The sequence below is a fragment of the Hippocampus bargibanti genome, linkage group LG02 (genome assembly GCF_051943395.1).
Source record: "Hippocampus bargibanti isolate YZ-2025 linkage group LG02, ASM5194339v1, whole genome shotgun sequence".
NCBI classification, from domain to species: Eukaryota; Metazoa; Chordata; class Actinopteri; order Syngnathiformes; family Syngnathidae; genus Hippocampus; species Hippocampus bargibanti.
Window position 1 is genome coordinate 24,506,939 of NC_142735.1, and position 22,205 is coordinate 24,529,143.

Consider the following 22,205-nt stretch of genomic DNA (forward strand, 5'->3'; position numbering starts at 1 on the left):
CACGCACGGAGAAAATTACATGCAAACAGGGTCGGATATATCGATAGTCCTGGTTATATCGATATTTTTTCGGACTCCCTTGAATATCGATATAACGAGACTTTACTGTATTTTCAAAATACATTACAGTAGGTACATTGTAAAATACAAATTAAATTCAGTACTGTAGTCCCTGCTGCCGGAAATTTACATTTTACAGATCTACTCATTTTTTATCGAACTAATACTTTCTTTTCTTTCACAGGGCCCCCCTGGTCTTAAAGGTGAAAAAGTAAGAATTTTATTTCATCAGCCATTTATGTTGGTTCAAGTTCATAATGTATTTATTTCGAATGCCGTGTGGAGGAAAAAACGTGACCATTGTATGTTTTCCAAGGTAGACAACTCAGTTGAATGATTTACGAGCTTATCCACGTCTCATTTTGCGTTTGCAAATCCCAGGGACAGGATATAAGATGCTCCTGTTGTTCACAAATCCACACCAGTGAAATTTATAAGGCGAGAGCCGAATTAAGTCCTTGAATGTTTCGCTAAGTAACCGTCTCGTGTGCACGACTTGTGGAGTTCTACGTTTGGCCTCAAAAGACAGAAACAAAGCAGCCGGATTGATTCATTTGTGCAAATCCCCAAGAACACAATGAGGTTTGACCGAGATCTTCCATCGGTCGCTGATGATGAGTTTAGCGATCCTCCTTCTGGTCGGTTTGAATGGCATCTCGTGGTTAGCATTGACTGGCAAAACCGAAGCAAGAGACGCCCGACGCCAGTCGGTGGCGTTCACTGAACGTCCGGAATTGAGCGGCTTGACGTCCCTGCCTCTCGCGTGAACCTCTATCTGCAGTGAAATGAAATGAGAACCAACTGCACGCAGTCTCCCACCCAAGACGTGTGCGGCAGCGTGGCCGTTCTCCACGGCTGTTCCGTTAAATCTGGCTCCAATGAAGCAAAGAATTCCGGGAGCTGTTTGGTTTGAATTCACTCAGGCGCTGAATGGAGCAAAATTCCTGTCCAGAACTGACACCTTATTTGGTTGACTCTGGCTGAATGCTTCGAAACAAACATCCAGTTACATGGTGTTAAAGTCAGTGGCCGGCGTGATTCGTCTTTTTAATGACCGCTCGAGTTTCAACCGAAGTCCGGATTTCTGGTGTGCAAAATTTCGCCGCCCGCTTTGCCAAAAGCCATCAAAGTTCCCTGTGCTGCAACTTGTCTCTGTCGCTCATACCCGCCGCCTGTCACCTTCTCTTATAATAACAATTTTCTCCGCGGCGAATATTTCTGGGCTCCTGGGTTCTTTCGCTTTGACAATATGTTCCCGTTTAGTTCACTGTTAGTCTTGGCTTATTGATAACCATTATTGAGCAGTGTGCGCTGGAAATGAAATTGTCTCTCTCGTCATTTTGCAGGGGGATCAAGGCGACCAGGGACCACGGGTATGTGCCTTCCACCGATGACCCACAGCAGAAATGCGGGCAATGGGCAATGCATGAAATTCTTTGGATAACGTCTGTGGCGGCTCTGGCCAAAAGCAACAAGATTGACAAGTCTGCTTATTTTAAAACCAGAATGGGGGAGAAAACGTGAAAATCACCTGAAAAGACAAATACCCATCCTTAAATCCAGCATGGTCGTCATTCCCAGCTTGGTCATTTGGTATCTCAACTTGAGTTGAGCATAGAAATCACTGTCAGACTGCTATTGTCAAAAACATGGCAGAACTGCACGTGGCGTAAATATCGTTCACTGGTAAGGGTCACATCGGGGCAATCATAAGAATCATAATTATTGAAATAAATTCTGACAAATGATTGACGGATACCTGCAGCAATTCCTGAGAATCTTTCAAACACAGAAACTGTTCAAACAAATCAAATATAGCGATGACCAAATTAGAATGGGAGAAAAGAAACATTTGGATGAGTATCTACCACTCATCAGACTGAAGGATAATTGTTCTTTATATTCACACTTTAAATGTACACACTTTAAAAGTACCTGATTTTGGGCAGATATTTGATTGTAACCAAAAGCGTGCGTTGACTCAAAATGATGATCATGTGAGCGCTCCTTCCTGTTTGACAGACTCTGGAACAAACTATCAGTGTGTCCGCTCCCCGGTAGCGTAACATTTGTTTACGCAAGACTGCATCGGCTCACATGAACTCACTCTTCGTCACTTCCTCACGGGAATTCTCCGAATCGTACTTCATGGAGGCATGAGTACAAGAGAAAAGCAGAAAGTGTCGTCTGGTCCCCAGAAGCAGCCATCTCCCGAGCGTATCTGATTCCAAGCCCTCACTGGCGCAGGCTCAGACGTCACCGATAACTTTGTCAGCATTCCTCTCATACGCGTCGTCGTAACGCATTGCGTTTCGTACCGCCGGGGAGTCGGTACAAATGGCCTTGCCTGTGAAATTGAATTAGCATTCTCAATATTACACGCCACACAACTTGGATTACCCAGATGCGCTGACTCTCGTTGGACTTTACACGTTTACCAGTGCTGTCGGTAATAATTGCTATTGCTTTGGTTGACTTCAAATTGAAGTGAACCACTACAAAAGAAAAGGGGAGGGTGGGCGAGCATTGCTCTCCAGACAAGCTGACCAGAGTAAACCACGTCCCTTCGTCTAGGATTTCACGGTTGCCCATAATTTGTACCCTTTTAACCTCGGAAATGGAGTCATCTGTCTTGATCGCTGAAATGATTCATACCTCCGAGGGAGTAGCGGGGGCTGACAGCTGGGTAACAAGGACCAGCCAAAGTCTATTTGTCTTCCAGAGCCAATAAATAAACTGTCCACTTACAGATAGGATTTCATTAACGTCCAATTTTCGGTTGCGTTCTTCTCCAATGGGTACAAACGAACATCCAGTCACATATGAAGGACAACCCGAAGATCCCGGCTATTATCCAAATCGTATTACCTCCCCAGAGCGGACGATCGATTGCTCCGTGTCAGATGAGCGGTACATATATAGCTTCAGGGAACAATTTTGGCAGCAAATACAGACGGAACGGGACATGGGTTGTCTGACCTTGTGTCGTATGTAACACGGAGGGCCCACCGAAGTCCTCCATGGCGGCGGATGAACGTGGCGCTGCCCGACCAAGATTTGATGTCAAAACTAAGCGGCTTTTCAATGAACTCTGCGAGCCCTTGACTACTTTCTGGGCTCCTTTTAGCTAATGTAAAGCCATTTGGTGCTTATTTGTCACTGTCAAGGATTGATAGACTTGTGGCTGCTCGGTATGGTGTCAGACAATATAAAAGTCGATCGATTTAGTAGTGAGTGTCTTTTCAAGGTCCTTTCGCATCCGTGACAAAGACAGTATGAGAATCGGCTTTTGGCGAAAGGCCAAGTTCTGAATAAAAGGTTAAGGAAACAAACTCATCAGACAAGGATAGCAGTCGGTGTTAAAACGGCACGAGTAGCTTTGTGGTCTGTGCCAAAACAATGGCCATGAGTTCTGCTGACTTCCTGGGTGGTATGTCACTTAGCGTGTACCTGGGACTGCAGAATCCCCCATGCCCTCCCAAAATATCTCCCTTTTCTTATATTTCGAGTTTTGCACAAACAGGGCCTGAACCGGGCCACAGATAATTGCCGCGTCATATCCACGGCAAATCTGAGGCCATGGTGTGTGTGCGACTCTTCTCTCAAATGGATTGAACCCATCTGTGCGCGTTGCCGCTAATCCCGGCCACAGATGCGGACAAGGCTTGCCGCCTGTAAGTGGGCTAGCGCCCTTTCTGGTGTGGTTGGAGGGATGCGTGTTCTGGCCGGCGGCCGATGCGACGGCTGTTGCTGATTGTCCTCATAGCTGCTTTTTTTTCCCGTTTTACTCCGCTGGAGGCAGATCGGCGAACAACCAACATCCATTTTAGTCATGGTTAGTTTTTTTTTTTTTTCAGAAAGAAAATCTGTGAATAGTTAGGATGCTTCCATTGTCTCACTGGGGCAGCATCAGCACACTTAATCGAGGTTTTGTTTTTTCTGCTTTGTTGGGAGTATTTAAAAATGAAAAATGTCGCAAACGCATAAAAGGCAGTTGAAGCCACTGCGCATCACTCCAAACGATTTTTTGAACTCGCCTTGACCGTCATCCGGTTTTCCTTTTCTGCTTTCAAGATGTTTGAGGTTATCTATCCAAAGAGATATTTGCACTTCAATACCAATGATGGCGGTCATGTGTTGTGTTGCATATCATCGGATGTATTCTTTTTTGCCGCAGGGGCCTCAGCGAAACCAACCCGCATGCCCTTGAAAGGCCGGCGTCTGTATGAGCCATGCGTTTCAAATTATCTTTCTGTAACCAGAACAATGGCACCAAAGACATGTTTGGATTGGTCAGATTTGATCTCCACTTGAAATGGTGGGGAAGATCAATCTAGCAATGCAAGTAAAATAAATCTGCATCTGCATCATTTTTTAAGAATAACAAACTCCAACCGTTGCCAAGGACACACGTGCTCCCAAAGTAGTTTTCAAGAAATAATCTCAGATCAGACTCCAAATAAATGAATGAATGAATAAAGGAATAAATGAAATGAATAAATAAGTACATAAATATGTAAATGTAAATATATATATATATATATATATATATATATATATATATATATATATATACACACAGTAAAGTGTCGTTATATCGATATTCAAGGGAGTCCGAAAAAATATCGACATAACCGGGACTATCGATATATCCGATATCGATATAACGAGACTTTACTGTATATGTGTGTTTATATGTATGGTATGTATATATATAGATAGATATGTATGTATACACACACACACACACACACATATATATATATATATATATATATATATAAGGAGTGTGTCAAATTTGGATGGCACTTTCATTTGCATAAATTGCATCACTTTGGGGGTTGCCACGTCTCCGCTCGTGGACTTCAGGGAACGTTTAGTTCTCCCAAAGCAACCCCGACTGATTCAAACATTGCTGGATTGGGATGAAAGATTGGAAATGAGCATTTTTCCTACCCCGGCCCCCACAATGTTTGCCTTCTTTCGTCCGTTTTCATGATCAGATCGCGTCTGTCACTAGAATTGTTGACCAAATAGTTTGAGAAGCGTTTTCTCTGATTTCCTTGATGTCGGAACAACACGGCCTCTCAATTTACCGCCCCACCGGAGTTCAAAGTCGGTCGTGTTATAATTGTGTCGACCGACGCCTCATCTGTTTATAATATGTGGCACAAACAACAGGAAATGATTACATGGTCATTATATTGTGATGGGATGGGAAACACAGTTACATAAAGATTTTGTTTTTCTTTCAAATAATGCACATTTGTAATCCAATACTTGAAACCTCTCGCTGGTGAGACGAAACAAAAAAGATGTCTGACTTTTCTTCAATTTCAGGCATGGGTCCTTCAGACTTTGTTCATTGTTTGTTTGTTTTGTGTATTTTTGTCCATGTCTGTCTGGCACTTGGGTGTGAAGCGTATGGCGCTCCTCCGCACGTCACGGTGTCTTCCATTCTGTTGTTGTCTTGAATGTTTGCATTGTGCCGTGTTTATCACTTCAGGGATTGCCTGGTCTCCCCACGCTAGCCGCTTTGCACAGCAATCAGATCCTGACCGTCAAGGTTTGTCGGCGGCATCGTCACCCGTCTGCACAGTGGCATCCCTGTACTGAACTTGTCAACAAGGACCGCATCCCTATTTAGCCCTCCCTGACCTCCGCTGGGGCAAATCAACTTTCATCCAAAATGTCATTTCATGCCATTTTGAAAGTTGCCTCCTAGACATCCGGAAAAGGGAGCGGAATCTCTAAACAGAGACGCGGTCGGGTTTGCGTCCATGGATGCTCAAATGAACATATGGTTAACATATGTGGCAAAGTGCTGTTTTAAAGTCTGTGCCAATGGTTGACCACAAATCCTTAAATCCATCAATGTTGCCTTCTGTCCCGTTTTCATTGAGCGCTCGCGCCTCCCGCCAGTTGGATGGCAGCAAGGAGGTTTCGCAAAACGTTTGAGTCTTTCTGGATTCCACTGTGCAGCAGGAACAATGATGAGGATGTGAGGGGGGATGACGATACAATGGTGGCATTTTCACAGACCCAGATTTTCCCATTACCTCCACAGACCTAAACATGATTATGAATATCCTTTAAAGGACAACCGACGTTTCCGGACAAGTTGTGTCCATAATTTGTAAAATGACTTCAAATGACTTCTACTGGGTGTATTTTAATAAGATTCCGCCGCATATAGCTATATTTTATGTTTTAAGACTTGCGCTGAACATTCAGGAAGTCTTGTTTTTGAGTTGGTGACGAGTCCTCACGTGATGTCAGAAAAGGACCGTCTCCTGACGTAAAAAAGACGCATTGTAGCGTCTTTCCATCACGTCAATGTATTTTGCTATACTGTTTTTTTTTTTGTTTGTTATTTTTTGGAAAACCATTTGTTACATCCAAAAGCCGCCAGCAGAGGGAGTCCGAGCTCCATGGAAATCATTTATCAGCCTGTGGAAACGGGCTGATTCATTCCTCACAACTTGGTGGCCATTTTGTTGCCTCTTTTTGGGTGAGACATTCCCCTCGCCCGTTTGCCTTAAAATGACATGGAATAAATTCTTTAATCAATTGCAAACATGTATGCTTTCCTCTTCAGAACGATTTGAATCATATTCATAACTGGATGTGTAATAAGAAAGCATATTATCCGAATCTGACGCCATTGTTTTGATTCTCCAGCAATGCAAGACGTCTTGGCGTGACGTCACGAACTGGGGGTGGGACTTTCTGAAAATGCCCAATTCGCAGCTCAATTTTTGCAGATTTTGGACACTTTAAGTAATTTTTATTGGTGTTTTGCATTTAAATAAAATATCATACTGCGTGTTTTGGGTATTTTAGATGCTATAAAACGTTTTTCTGATGTCAGTTAAAAAACAAAAAAGTGACGTCGGTTGCCCTTTAAGAGCCCCCACAAAAAAAGTATATTTCCGACACAGGATCCCTTCTGTGGTGCCTAAATGTGGATTTCTCTGATTATCTGTGAAGATGGTCCTCAGATTTTCGGGAATGTCCATCTCTGATTTCAATTTTTCTTGTCTGCATTTGCTTTCCGACCGCCTCTCCTCCTTCTCCTTGTGGGATCTGAACCTTCTTCAAACTTCTCTCGCCTCTGACCCGCTTCGCCTGTTCAGATGGTCTTCCCTAAGATCAATCACGGCTTTCTTTCCGCTGACCAGCAGCTCATAAAACGACGTCTCATCAAGGTAGTACCTGGAGTCTCCGAGACTCTCTGAGTCACTTCATACTCTGCTCACTTTTCCTTAGCATCTCTTGTTTTCATTGGAATTGTTGCCTATTTTCCCTTCCCTTGTTCGCTTGCGAGAAAACTTGTAGCAATCGTTCTCCACGTACAAATCACCTCGTAACGTCGGAATGTATAGTGCATGATGACAACTAGAAATCAGTACCTTCAGTTTAAGTGCCTTTTATTCTTTTGCAACTGGCTAATGTCTTTAATTTGATGCACAGGGGGACCAGGGGCAAGCAGGACCACCTGGACCTCCAGGGCCACCGGGTCCTCCGGGCCCACGGGGGCCCCCAGGGGACACGGGCAAAGACGGGCCGAGGGGTGTACCGGGTGTGCCGGTGAGTATTGAGATACGCTCTCTCTATCTGAGATCAGATGGGAAAATAACATTGGGCTTTTTTTGATACTCTACTCCCGTTTCATTGTGCGTCATTTCTAATTTGAATCGCTCTTTATTCCAATACATACCACCCGAATGAACGTTCGACAAGCGCAACATGATTGTGCTTCCCATGAGAAGAGTTCCTTGTATAGATTTACATACACTTGGCAGTCTTTCATCCCAGCACAACATTTTCCATGTCCACGTCACCGGCATCACGCTAATTGATGCACGCTCTCTCTGTGAAACAAAGAAAAAGAAAAGCCCGTCAATTACGCTGAGCCAAAGCCTTCCCGGGAGCTCCAGATGATCTTTGTTGTGCTGGCGGTGGGAGTGCACAGAAATTAAGCGTTGTTAGCTGCCTCTTTCCAACTTTGGGATGATCATTGTCAGATCTTCCAGTCACAGTTGCAAAAGTTGTTGTTTTTCAAAGAAATTAAACCTTCCTGGCTTGTGGTGCTCTCTGTTCTCTTGTCGTTCATTCCTCCCACTGCAATTTCATGGGAGGGAGAGGAGCCTGAGGTCCTCCTCTTCAACGTAAGAGTGGTTGATTTAGCCATGCGAGGTGGACAAGTTCATAATCAATGTTTTGGTAAGTGCAAGTGTCACCTAAAATATAACACCTTGAATCCCATGAATTCTTTCTTTTTCAGGGTGATAAAGGGAATCTAGGAGAAAAAGGACCTGTGGTAAGTTCTGCAACTATTCAATCATTGTTTGTATATGTGCTAATTCATCTGTTTAGACTGGGGGATATTTTTCACAATTTAAAAACCGGGACTCTTGACTTTCCCTGAAAATCTACGATGAAACAAATTCTCATCTCTCACTGTGGATAAAATATTTAATTGAGAATTAATCTGGCGGCCAGTGGATGTTCAATTGTTTTAGCTAATGCTAAATGTGCTATTGATTGACAGTTCAAAGTTGCATAGAACAAAAACGAATAACAAATATTGGGACGCGCAGACAGGAAATGCGTTAAAAGAGGGATAATCCAGCAGGGCTCACAACCAGGGCCGTACCAGTTTAACAAGTAGTCATTAAAACAAACATAGATATTTGAAATAAAAGTGTAGAGAGTGTAAGTCTTTACGGGGAACGGACAATCACTGTGTCACTTAATGTTGGATATAAACAAGCAGGAACACTTTGGACATAAATCGGACCGTGACTGCCGTCAGTCTAATGTATACACGGACTCTGCTGCTTTACTCCAAATCGTCAAATAAAACCTTTACAGCTGTGTGATTAGCTCTGGCTTTGTAATATAAACATGTGCTGCGGCAACTTCAGAGCCATTCCGGCTACCTCCTGGAAATGTTCTTTTACACACGCTCACATCTAAAACACTATTTATGCTATGGCTTGGCACCGGACCACTTTCTGGGGTCTGCCAAAATCAGCCAGAAAATCATCTTTTTCAATTTAGTTAGTCTCGCAAACGGCTGCTAGAAGGCAATTAGCCTTCATGCTAGGTTGCAAATTGCAATTAGCATTTGGCTCTTGGACTGAAAACCTTCCGTCTTAGCACAATTAAAAATAAATAGATAAAGACCTCACGTTACATCGGGTTAGAAAAAGTCCAAAAATAAATCGGTAGGTTCAGTATCCACTCTATCTAGAGAACAGTCGCTCATTGCTAATGGTTTCTCGAACATTCCGGTTCTGGCTTTCTCCAAATGTATCGTCCGACGACTATAAAGAAACAAATTAATGACTTAATAATAATAATAATACATTTTATTTCAAGCGCCTTTCAAAACACCCAAGGACACTTTACAATAAAAACAATAGAACACAGCACATAACAATAAAACCATAAGTAAAATGATAAATAATACAATAGCAGAGAGAATTAGACATTGAAAGCAATTTTAAACAAATGGGTTTTGAGATGAGCCTTGAAAATAGGGAGGGAGTCAATATTACGGATGTTGGGTGGGAGTGAATTCCAGAGTTTGGGAGCAGAGCGGCTGAAGGCTCTGCATCCCATCGTGGTGAGACGGGCAGAGGGCACATAGAGGTGAAGGGAGGATGAGGATCTGAGGGACCGAGAGGAAACAGAGATTTGAAGCAGGTCAGAAAGATAGGGAGGAGCAAGGTTATGGATGGCTTTGAAAGTAAACAGAAGTATTTTGAATTCGATACGATGTTTAACCGGCAGCCAGTGGAGTTGCTGGAGTACAGGGGTGATGTGGTGAAAGGAGGGGGTTTTAGTGATGATCCGGGCTGAAGAATTTTGGACGAGTTGGAGTTTATGGAGAAATTTCTGATTGACACCGAAGAGAAGTGCGTTGCAATAATCGATGCGGGAGGTGACAAGACTGTGGATAAGGATAGCAGCGGAGTGAGGGGTGAGCGAGGGACGGAGACGGTTAATATTACGGAGGTGGAAATAAGCAGACCGAGTAATGTTATTAATATGGGAGTGAAAGGAAAGTGAGCTATCGAGGATGACACCCAGACTCTTGACCTGAGGGGAGGGGGACACGGTAGAACTGTCAATGGTGAGGGAGAAACTGTTAGTTTTGTGGAGGGTGGATTTGGTACCGACAAGAAGAAGTTCAGTTTTTTCACTGTTGAGCTTGAGAAAGTTATGGGAAAGCCAGGATTTGATTTCTGAGAGGCAACATGAGAGGGATGAAGGTGGAAGAGAAGCGTCGGGTTTGCTGGAGAGGTAGAGTTGGGTGTCATCCGCGAAGCAGTGAAAGTGAATGCCAAACTTACGGAAAATATTGCCAAGAGGAAGTAGGTAGATAATAAAGAGAAGTGGCCCCAGGACAGACCCTTGAGGCACACCAGAGGACACCGGAGAGGACCGTGAGGTGAACGAGTTGATTTGGATGAATTGTGCGCGATCAGAGAGATAGGAATGAAACCAGCGGAGTGGGGTGTGGGTGATGCCTAGGGTGGAAAGTCTGTCGAGAAGGATAGGGTGGGAAATGGTGTCAAAAGCTGAGGTCAGGTCGAGAAGAATGAGGATGGAGAGTGAACCGGCATCGGCTGCCATAAAAAGATCATTCGTGATTTTTATGAGAGCCGATTCAGTACTGTGGCGGGGGCGGAAACCAGACTGGAATTGTTCATAGAGGTTATTGTGAGTGAGGTGTGAGTGAAGCTGTGAAACAACTGTCTTTTCAAGAATTTTGGCGATGAATGGAAGGTGGGAAATTGGACGTAAGTTATTGAAATCGTTTGGGTCTGAGCCAGGTTTTTTCAAGATTGGAGTGACAGCTGCGGTTTTGAGTGGGATAGGAACAATTCCAGTTGATAATGAGGAGTGAATAATGGTAGAAATAAATGGGAGAAGAGAGGGTAGGCAGGACTTGATAAGGATAGTGGGGAGGGGGTCGAGTTGACAGGAGGAGTTCTTGGCTTTAGTGATAATGTCTGAGATTATAGAGGGATGGGGGAGTGCAAAAGCGGAAAAAAGTTTGGAAGGAGTAGAAAGGCTGGGAGAAGGGGGGCGGACAGAGGACCCGAGGTGCTGATGGATTTTGTTGATCTTTTCGCTAAAAAACATCAGCAGAGTGTTGCATGTCTCAGAGGAATAAAAGTGTGAGGGGAGAGAGATAGGAGATTGTGTGATTTTGTGATAAGCGGAAAAGAGGGCCCGTGAGTTACGAGAATTTGAATCAATGAGTGCAGAGTAATAAAGCGATTTTGCGCGTGAGATAGAGTCCTTATAAAGGGTAAGGTGAGTTGCATACATGTCCTTGTGGATAGTGAGCCCGGACTTTCTGTAAAGTCTTTCAAGTTGGCGAGTCTTTGTCTTGATGGAGCGGAGATGGGGGGTGAACCAGGGTGCAGGTCGGGTAAATTGAACAGACCGGGACTTTACAGGAGCAAGGGCGTTGAGGGTGTTCGTGAGGTCCGCGTTGTACCGGGAGACAATTTCATCAGGAGAAGAGTTGTGGTCCAGAGTCAGGGTGGCAATCATCTCAGCAAGGGTGGCAACGTTGATGTCCTTGATGTTGCGATATGTGATGACACGGCGTGGTTTGGGGAGAGAGAGAGTGATGGAAACATTGAATGAAACCAGGAAATGGTCCGTTATAGGGATTTCATCAGCTGTGCAATTCTTAGGGGTAAGGCCAGACATGCAGATGAGGTCCAGGGTGTGGCCTTTTATGTGGGTGGGAAAATCCGAGAATTGGTGCAGACCAAGGCTGTCGAGTGAGGAGGTGAAGTCTTTAGTGAGGGGAAGAGTGGAATTGTCCATGTGGATGTTGAAGTGTCCGAGAATAATTACATTCGGTGACAGGGTGGAGAGGTGTGTGAGGACCTCAGAGAATTCTTTTAGAAAGTCACAATGTGGTTTTGGTGCACGGTATACAGTGGCTATGATGGTGGGTGAGGGTCCAGAAATTTTACACGCAAGGCATTCAAAAGATTGGGTTTCCTGGATAGAAACTTGAAGGATTCTCCAGTTCTTGCGGTAAAGTATCGCAAGTCCACCTCCGCGGCCTGAGAGGCGGGGCTTAGCAATGTAAACAAAGCCTGGTGGAGTTGCGCCATTGAGCTCGGAGAAGTCTCCCGCCGTTTGCCAAGTCTCAGTTATACAAAAAAAGTCAAGCTTACGGTCAATTAGAATGTCTTGGATAAGACACCCCTTTCCCGTAAGCGAGCGGACGTTGAGGAGGCCGAAGTTGACGCTGGTGGCGTCCCCACGACGAGGCGCATTAGCCGACCTAGCCAGGCCGGCTAACATACGGTGGTCGATCGGGCGGCTACTCCCTCTGCGCGGCTGGCGGACGGATGACCACAGGGAGGTGATATCCTTGGAGCCATCGAGGTGAAAGCCTCGACGTGATCCGCGGTGGATATACCTCCGTGAATGGCGACGAGCGATTTCCGGAAATCGGAGAATCGCCGGTGGCACGCTCGTCCATCGGGAGCGGAACTTCAGCAGCTCCGCCGCCGAGTACTGTAGCCGCCCAACAGGTCGATGGAGAAGCGCCATGATATTCACCAGCAACACCCAGAGGGAGGCAGCGGCCAGGTAGCCCTCGACAGCGGGAACAGGTGGGTGGAGATGATAACGCGGCTTCGTCAGTGATCCGGATAAGCGACCGGAATCATGAGATGGATCGATAGCCAACGTTCGTTTGGTGACTGTCTGGTAATTCCAGAGGTTCGTGAACCATAAAAAAGCTAAAAAGAGGTTTAAAAGGCTAAAAGAAGGTAAAAAACAGGTAAAAAACATTACGCGGGAAAGCAGCGGCAGCCAAAGCGCGCCAGCGTCCGCTCGTCCCGGAAGTCCCAATGATCGAAGGAAGGCAGCAAGAAGAAGGCCACTTGTGCTGTTATAAGTGGTAAACATAAAAGAAAACATGTATTCTTGTTTATTCATGACACAATTGCTATTCACAAAAAGAACTTTGATCCCATGCAGTGTCAAAACATAACTGTTGCGTAACACATGAAACCACATTGCATATTTATGAATACCATATTTATTCCAATAATTGTTCACACTTTAAACATCTTGGACTGAAATGTAGTATCCGCGACATGATGAAGTCCCAAAAATCAAGCAGCAGTTTTGAGATCATTAGACGTCAGTAGGAAACTGCACAAACAGTGCCCGGTCGAAATCATGAACGGAAGATACCAAACAAATATTACTCAACATAAGATAGTTATACCTAGTTTAATGGTTACTCCGGCGAAAATGAGTCAGTGCGTGTATTATCATGCATGAGCTTGAATCCTTGTTACAGGAAGGACACATTGTTCCTGTAAACTGTCATACATCTGATGGACACTTTCTTCTTAGAAAGCTACATGCGGTGCATTAAAATTGCAAGTGCACCGGCAGATTCTAATCTCCTTGGAACTTCTTCCAAAGTGTTGATTTCAGAACATGCAGCTTATCTGAAAAAGAGTTGGGCTGGAGATTAAAAACCCAACATGGTGGCACACCGTAATTTCCTGAAATGAAGCGTATTGATAATATGCATGCCAAAAAAATGTGAAACTAAAGTCTGAAAATAATTGAAAATAAGAACGCCATGAGAGTTGTGAAAAGATGCGACAGTGAGAGTAAAAAAAAAAACTAGTCCATCATGTCTCCTCAAAGGACAGATCCTTGAAAATCAATCTAAAAATATTATATTCATGGATAGAAAACAGGCGGTTTGATCTCCAGGTCCACAAGATGAACTGCTCTTGGACTTGGAGTGTCCACTTGACGCAAGCCTTGCTTTTCTCATGCGTGCTATTGTTTAAGTGGCATGGAGGAGTTTCCAGAGTTTTCCAGCAGCCTTCGAGGACATATGGTGCTAGTTAGAGGGATTAGAAGTTCTTGCGGGGTGGAGGTGGGAAGACGGAGAGAAAAAAAGGAGATACGACTTTTTAGGATTTCAGTCCAAAATCATCAATGCCATAAGGTTTTTTTCTTCGGGGAAAAAAAACTTCGTTACTATACTTGGATAGATTTTTCACATATCGCTGGCGAACCTCCTCGGCCATGAATTTGTAAATGTTACCTTTTTATGCACGAGTAATTTTGGCCTGAAAAACAAATAACGGCAGTGGATGGCAACACACATAACGGTGCCCTCAAACAGTTTTGATGTATAACTGTGACTTTCAAATTAATTAATCTCAGAGATAACAACATTTAAATCGCTGTCCGTGTTACTTTCCGTTGTCCCGATGAGAGTTAATAGTTTTCCACAAATACACACTATTGGTCATTCCACCGTCGTGGAATGCTATTTTTCTGTGGAATGCTATATTTTCCATATTATTGACTTAATGCAAGGGTGTAAAACTCATTTTTACCGTATGCTACATTGTAGTTACGATTTCCTCTCGGGTGGCCGTTATGAATTTAAGGAAGCCATTAGAATGTTTCATCCCCTCCACATATGACGTACAGAGAGCACAACAAATTGTTGAATTACTAGTTTTCAAATTTAAAGTCAAGAATAATGACTGTTATTTTGGTTTACATAAGACAATTAGAAATTTCTAGTTCGGACTTCAGCAAGCTTCATGGTACTTGACATGCTTGATTTGCTTTCAGGAGCCGAATAAAATAATAAGGTGGGCCAGATCTGGTCCCCGGGCCTTGACTTTGACACCTGCGATTTAATGGCTTACTCTCTCTAATGAGGCTATGAATTGTTGAACAACAAATGCAAACGTGAAGGTCACAACCTGAATTTGTGACACCAGGCAGTTTTCCAGAGGTCAACCCTCACAGAAAACCAAAACTGACTTCCTGCCGACAATCTGAACCAAAGTCTGACACTCGTCATGGAGCGACAGAACAGCCCGAATAAGGAGGTCCTAGTACAGTACGATACAATACATCCATTTTCCATACCGCTTATTCATCATTAGGGTCGCGGGGTGTGCTGGAGCCAATCCCAGCTGTCTTCTGGCACAAGGCGGGGGACACCCTGAATTTGTTGCCAACCAATCGCAGGGCACACAAAGACAGTCACTCTCACACCTAGGGACAATTTGGACAATCTGCCTGCCATGCATGTTTTTGGAATGTGGGAGGAAACCGGAGGACCCAGAGAAAACCCATGGATAACTATCAATAAAGGAAATAGAAGAGTCAAAAAGACAGTAGAAAGTACAAAGGAGTAAAACTAAGTCAAATCTGAATCATGCGGAGTCCAGTACCCAGTATTCTTATATTTTATACAAAAGATAAAAGATGTGAAAAATATACCTCATACCCAGTATTCTTTAAGCACCCTCAAGGGATGCAATCATGTGTGCACTGTATTGTGTTTGTGGTGTTCCTTCAGTCTGTTTTTTCCCCCATTTCACGCAACGCAGATCCTCGCCTTACATTCCGTTCATTCCAAAATGACCCACAATGCACCAGTGATCCACCTTAATTTTCTCAAGCCTGCAATGCGTAAACACAATTCCCTTGCTTGATGGTAACTCGGTTGTTTTGAAAGCACGACACCGGCAGCTCGCCAGCTCGCCTCGCCGCCGATTTGTTTATGCTGCTCGAGAAAACGCTGTGATTGAAATGTCGGGCCCTTTTTAAATAAAGCAAATGCCATCATAAGCTCCCTGGGGCTGCGGTGAGCGTGCTGTTATGCTAACCGATAGCTTCATCGTTAAAAAAACATAAGACCTTAAGACAACTCCGTAAGACTTTCGGAAAGGAACACCAATGGAGAACCTTTAAGTATCGAACGAGAAAACCAAATTGTAGGGATTGAAGAATGGGAACAGGCGCTTTTGAGAGACTCTCACATCCTGCTTTCCCGAAACGCAGCGTTAACGCATTTACCCACGTTGGACGAAAACGGAAGAGTACTCTGTTTCCGATTGCTTCCCATTTGTGAACATTCATCGTACTTGTATTTTTTTGGGAGTAGACGCACTGTGCAGATCTTCATTTTGGCAGGGAACAAAGGGGCAGGGATTACCGCGGGGAGCTCTCGACTACCCCAACCCCCTCAATGCTGCTTTTCAGCCAGTAGCCTTGTGAGTGTTCTCAGATGGAGCCAAGCTAATTAGTACTCGGGCGAGTGGCAAATCCTCGCATACCTAGTATGTCGTAAAGATGTTTACCAAACCTTGCGCAGGATGGCTTCACAAAGACAAGTAGGGAAAGTAGTTTTGCTCCGACAGATTCGCTGCTGGGACGGTGGGAGCGTCCTCCCGACACGGCGTCGTTTCGTGGAAACTAAGTTGCCAGTTCTGGTCTGAAGTGGAAGACGTAGTCGTCGATTGTTTCTGCGATTGCAGTCAAAAAGGTGCCAAAGTTAGTTTGACTGGCTTCTCCGACATGGTCTTATGTTTAATGTTAAGCAGATTCCTTACTTACAGACAGTGTATTGTAGGTGTTCAAATACCTGACATGTTTCGGCGACTACTTCCGCCTTCGTCAGGTCTTATGTTTCATGGGGGGTGGGCATAAGACAAAAGCCATCTTCACCCCCTGGTCTGAATAGCACTTATAGTATTTGTTGCCATATATGTATGCTGTAACTCATTTACTTTGGCTTCCAAGAATTGCATCACTCGGGCAATCAACACAAAGGCCTTCCCATAAGCCCAAAACGTTGGTGAGCGCCAACCAGGAGGGGATCAAATTTTGAAAATTACACTTCACAGATGACGTTCGTGTAGAATTTTGCATGTTTGTCATAGACGGCAAATTTGGCAATTTGGATCAATACTTTAGCATCTTACTCGGAGCTCCACGCACACATGAACTGACACATGTGGAACATTTCCGATTGAACACAAAGCTGAAAGCCGTGACCCGCACTCTGATATGCATGGCAATGACTGCGTTCCTTGTTGCCATAGCGCCTTAGTTGAAAACAACCGTTTCAAGTTACTGTATTTTTCGTACTATGCGGCGGACCCAACAGCTTTCAATTGATTTCAAAAGCTGACCATGCTCTTTATATCCAGTGAGCCTTATATATGGAAAACTTTACACATACGTCTTTCATTGAAGCTGTGCTTTATAATCTGGTGAGCCTTATATATGTAAAAGCTTTAAAATATGTCATTCATTGAAGGTGCGCTGTATAATGTGGTGCATCCTTTATGTGGAAAGATGTTTTAAAATATGTCATGCATTGAAGTTGCGCCTTATAATCCGGTGCGCCTTATATGTTAAAGGTTTTCAAATTTTTCATTTGTTGAAGTTGCACCGTATAGTGCGGCCCATCTTATATATGGGTAATGGTTTTAAAAATGCCATTCATTGAAATTGTGCCTTATATATGGAAAAAGTTTTAAAATATGACATTTTTGAATCTGTTTCTTATAATGTGGTGCACCTTATGTAGGGATTTTTTTTTTAATATGTAATGAATTGAAGGTGCACCTTATAATCCGGTGCGCCTTATAGTGCTGATAATACAGTACATATCTAACACTGAAATGCGGCAATACCATTCTATATATCTGTTGTTTATCGGTCTGCAACGTATCCCCTGCCCTAAACTGTGACTGCCTATATTTGACCTCCCCTGTGTAACTCTAACTTTCTTTCCAGGGACCTGAGGGGCCCCCAGGACTTAAGGTAAATTATCTTTTTTTAAATTATTTACAACCTCACCTTGGTCCATAAATAATACCCCATCGTGGCCTGCGCAGGAAGTGGCCATCGATGAAGATATGCGATATGGCACGCGGCACGGGCTCAAATCGACATGTTCAGGGCTATAACTCTACCGGTGCAGTGAACACAAAGCGAACGCAGTGGAAAGTGTAAAGCGGCGGCGATACGGGCCGAGGGTCGCTGATGCAAACAGCAGATGTTGGCCGTATCCAGCCATCAGGTAGCTGCCAGTGTTTGTTCAGTGTAACCCAATCGGACGCTTCCTGTGTGCGCTGTCATGCGTCGGCAGGACTTGACCGCCGGCAAAGGCGATGTGTGTGTGTGCGGAGAAGGTCGGCGGGTCAACGATGACACGCCGGCTAGTTAATGACTAGCGAGGTCGGCCCCCGAGGCGCTCTCCATTAGGGTTTTCCCGTCGTGCGGCGCAAAGTAGCTTTTTCAGGTGCCGTTCAGGTGATTGAGGTGACGACAGCAAATTTCAGACACTACAGGTGTTGTTTATCGAGGATTTACGATCCAAATGCCGGTGACCGCATCAGCCATGAGTTTTGAACACGCACTGGATGCAATCGTTTTTTGCCTTACATCATGCTTTTCTTCCGTGACATTTTAAAGTGCCTGAAGGCTTTTTCCTCATTATTTTCCCAGGGTTCACTGGGTCCTCCCGGTATTTCGGGTGTTGATGGACTGAAGGTGAGTTCATTCCAATAAAAACACATTTCGCTGCCCCAGTCGTTGATTCTCGACCTTGATTTTTCGGCTTTATTTCTAATTTTTATGATAGTTCTTGTGTAAGAGAGTGAAAAAAAATCATAATATATCTTGCCTCATAAAATGACCACAGCGCGTAACTGTGGACCCGACTCGGTTCTGCATCAGATTCCCAACGCAAATAAAAAGGACACGGCGCAGGTGTTTCTCAACAGGGGGGAAATGAGGCGCACTGATGGGGGAATCATTTAAGGGATGCCGTCTTTCTAATCTCAGTCCGACATCAAGAATAGCAGAGCGTTTATGGATTAAAGAGTAAACCGAGAGGCGAGAGTCGGATTGAATTTACAGTCGCGATGCATGCTGACCGTTTGTTGGATTTTCAACGTTGAATGCGGAAAATATGTGTGAATCGCCATTGTTCAATCAATGCCCCTATCAATGGGGGAATGTGTGTCTGTGTGTGTTTGTGTTTGTACATGTGGGAATGTGTATCTATGTGTGTGTGTGTGTGTGTGTGTGTCTATTTGTGTGTTTGTGTGTCTGTGTGTTTCTGCCTGTGTGTCTGTTTCTAACTGTAAATGGGTCTGTGTGTTTGTGTGTATGTGCTGTCCATAGGGGGATCTTGGCATCCCAGGACTGGACGGCATCCCCGGAGCCAAGGTCTGGTGCACACATATTCCGTGTCATCATGCCATCTCTTTTTTTTTCTTTCCTCTTACCTTTCATTTCTTTTCTTTTCCGCCTTCTTTTTTAGAACAAATATATTTGATGGACGGTGCATGGATATAGATATAATAACGTTATTGTAAAAAATGTGACTCCCCGTGATGACTGAGGAGGTGATGAGGTGGGGTGGGGAATTGGATACTCGATGTTCTGTCTGGGGATAAACGCTGCCACAACACAAGAGAATTGTCCTAATCCATCATGAATTGAGCACCCTGGATACAATCTGGCCCACTGCGGCGTCGGTAATACCCTCTGCTTTCTTTGCCAACAGGGTGAAATGGGAGAGCGAGGTGAAAAGGTAAGCGTCTCGCTCAGATCCTTGAGGATGATTGTCCACTCCAGTTCATTCGACCACCGGGAGAGTAGAAATTGCTCCTCCGCGCTCACCTTAAAAGTGGAAGAACCCCTTTTGTGGTTGCGATTTGCCTGCGGCTAGTTGGAGTTGCAACCTCAACGAAGCCCAAGCGATTACTCTTAGGCCCGCTGTGCCACCGCACTATTCAACACGCCGTCTCACGTGATGTTTTGCAACTCCTCAAAGGAACGACGACCCGTCCCCATCCCCTTCCCCCGACTCCTTTTCTCCCACTGCAAAGCGATTGAGTGATCAACTGCACTATAATACGTCGGATTCATTAAAAATGCCCCAAACTGACATCACACAAAGTACTGGAAACATGTGTAAACCATCTGAGTGACAAATTAAAGTGGATTTAAGATGTTCATAAAAGTGCCCCCTCAGTGCACAATTTGTGCCTATTTTATAATCTGCTCTCAATGAATCAAGTAGAAACCTCCACTTGATGGTTTTGTTATGCATCCAAAATCATTTCTGTTTATTATTTTTTGCAGGGCGATATGGGCGAAGAAGGACCAAAGGGAGAAATTGGCGAGAAGGTGCGTTGATTGGATTGTCTTCGCCTTTATTAGTCTTATTTATCAGTGAAGAAATGTACATTCCACAGTAGCAAGGTTATGAAAGGAAATGGAGAGGAAAGGAAGAAGTAGAAAAACAAAATACAGGAGCTGCTGGTTGAGGCAGCCACTGTCGCGATGCCCCCTTGGAGTAAAAAAAAAAAAACGAAATAACTAATGTAACACAACACAAAAGACACAGACAGTATTTCAAATTTAAGCACTTTCTGCACATTTGTTGTATGAAGCAGTTCTAGACGAAAGAGGAGAGGATCAAAGCGTCCTTTTCACCCATGAATCAGGGAAGTCATGGTAAAATGTGCACATCAGCTACAAGCTAAATGTTGAAAGTAAACACAAAGTTGTTGTCCATTGAGGAAAAGAGATCAGATCTTCCGTCATACGTAAATCCGCTTCAATTCCAAGCTGCGACAGTTCCAGATACGCCTCGATGCTTCTTTCTTCTCATGGCGGGCTCCTCGCGCGATGGATCCATCGAACCACAGATTGCCCAACAGCATCAACCTTTCCGCTGAACAAAGCGGGGCTGTGGAAAGGTTGCCCGTTACAGGTGCAAAAAAACACAATGGCTCCAGAGCTGCCCAGTGATCATAGTCAAATGGCACTGGCATTCCACCCAAATCAAAAACAGTGCTGACATATTCGTGCTGCCGAAAAGGCGCAACCCCTCAGCAGAATCTCCTCCTTGATGAATGTCGTGGCCAAAAATGCTGAAAAACAATCAGTATCCGTTCCACATGGCGCACAACAACTCAAAGTGACCAAAGAAAACACAAAAACAACAAAAAAGCAAGGCTCATTAGAGCACTTGCTGACGACTAACCTACTCGTGAGCCCTTTTGGACTTCTCTTTAATGCCATTGTATTTCCATTTCTTTCAAAATAAAGCTGAATAATTACGAAATACAGCAAGTTGGACTCGGTCCAGTGGTGTTTATCAAAATAAACTCCACTTTGCAAATGTAGGAGGAGCCTAGTGACAAAATCAGACAGATGTTTCACTCTGGCACTCTTGTCAAAATGGAGATCCAACCAAAAGACACATTTTGCAGAGCGGTGAAGTCGATCCAAAAATTGTTTTTTTCTCATTTTATTTTGATTGCACATCATTTTCGCAAATTTTCACCCTGCCTCTGTGAAAATATTTCAAGTGCCAGACAAAAGACATTTTCACATTTAAAATGTGTTTTATGGACTGGAATGTTCAATTGGGTCTATTTAGTATCACATCATGATGTGGAGGGCAGTCTCTAAGATCCGCAAAAAAATATCAAATTTCCCTTTGCGGTTAACAGTGCTTTCTATGTTTATTTGATTGACTTTTTTCAGTAGGTATCAAAACAAAATGCACGTCCGTCAGATGCCAGGAGTGCTGCACTCAAAATGTCAGAGTCAATTTGATGCCGGTCAACTCTGATTGTTTCTCACTTGACACGTTTGCCATAAAAAAGGCTCACGGGAATGAGATAGCGGGATCAGGGCCTACTTTGGAAGCAAAGTCAAATACTACAAATGAAAAAATGCAATTGAGTTGAGATCATGCGCGGTTATTACATGATGAGAAGAGACAAGCTCGTGCAAGAACGGTGCTGTAGGGAAGAGACCATTCCTGCCGGACAAAGTATTGGATTGCGACGGAATATTTGTCATTGTCAAAGCGGGAGCGCGATCCATCAGCGGGTGTCTGTACACGTGTATGTTTGTTTTGGTTTTTTTTACGGGGTACGAGACGAGGGCACGCGGCGATGCCAAAGTTAACAATAGGCAGCACGCACTGTGGGGAAAATAGCGGGAACGCTCTGGGAAAGAGCAAAAACCACAGAGAATGATGTCTCTGGGGAACTTTGCATGTTACAAAGGGGGCGGGGGTGTTTAGACAGGATAGGGAGGACCTTGTGGGTCGGGGGGTGGAAGGGTTTTGGACTCAGAGGAGAAAGCAAATGACAAGATGATAGATCCACCTTCACTTTGGATGCGCTGAGGCCAACGATGCCATTCGCATTTAATGGTTTTGGGTTTCAACCCGTGTGGTGATGCTGGAGTGCACGTGCTATAATTTGGTT

At 44.2% G+C, this 22,205-nt stretch overlaps 1 protein-coding gene across 1 annotated transcript in view; it reads left to right on the forward strand.

Annotated features, from left to right (window-relative positions):
- The first annotated feature begins 250 nt into the window (after positions 1-250).
- Positions 251-22,205, forward strand: part of col25a1 (collagen type XXV alpha 1 chain) — a 48,023-nt gene continuing 26,068 nt past the window's right edge. Inside the window, exons 1-10 of the mRNA XM_088990380.1 lie at positions 251-271; positions 1,407-1,433; positions 7,197-7,268; positions 7,534-7,650; positions 8,348-8,383; positions 17,698-17,724; positions 18,412-18,456; positions 19,093-19,137; positions 19,478-19,504; positions 20,059-20,103. Of these exons, the coding sequence (XP_088846506.1) occupies positions 7,197-7,268; positions 7,534-7,650; positions 8,348-8,383; positions 17,698-17,724; positions 18,412-18,456; positions 19,093-19,137; positions 19,478-19,504; positions 20,059-20,103 (414 nt within the window). The 5' untranslated portion in view covers positions 251-271; positions 1,407-1,433. The remainder of the gene's footprint in view (positions 272-1,406; positions 1,434-7,196; positions 7,269-7,533; positions 7,651-8,347; positions 8,384-17,697; positions 17,725-18,411; positions 18,457-19,092; positions 19,138-19,477; positions 19,505-20,058; positions 20,104-22,205) is intronic.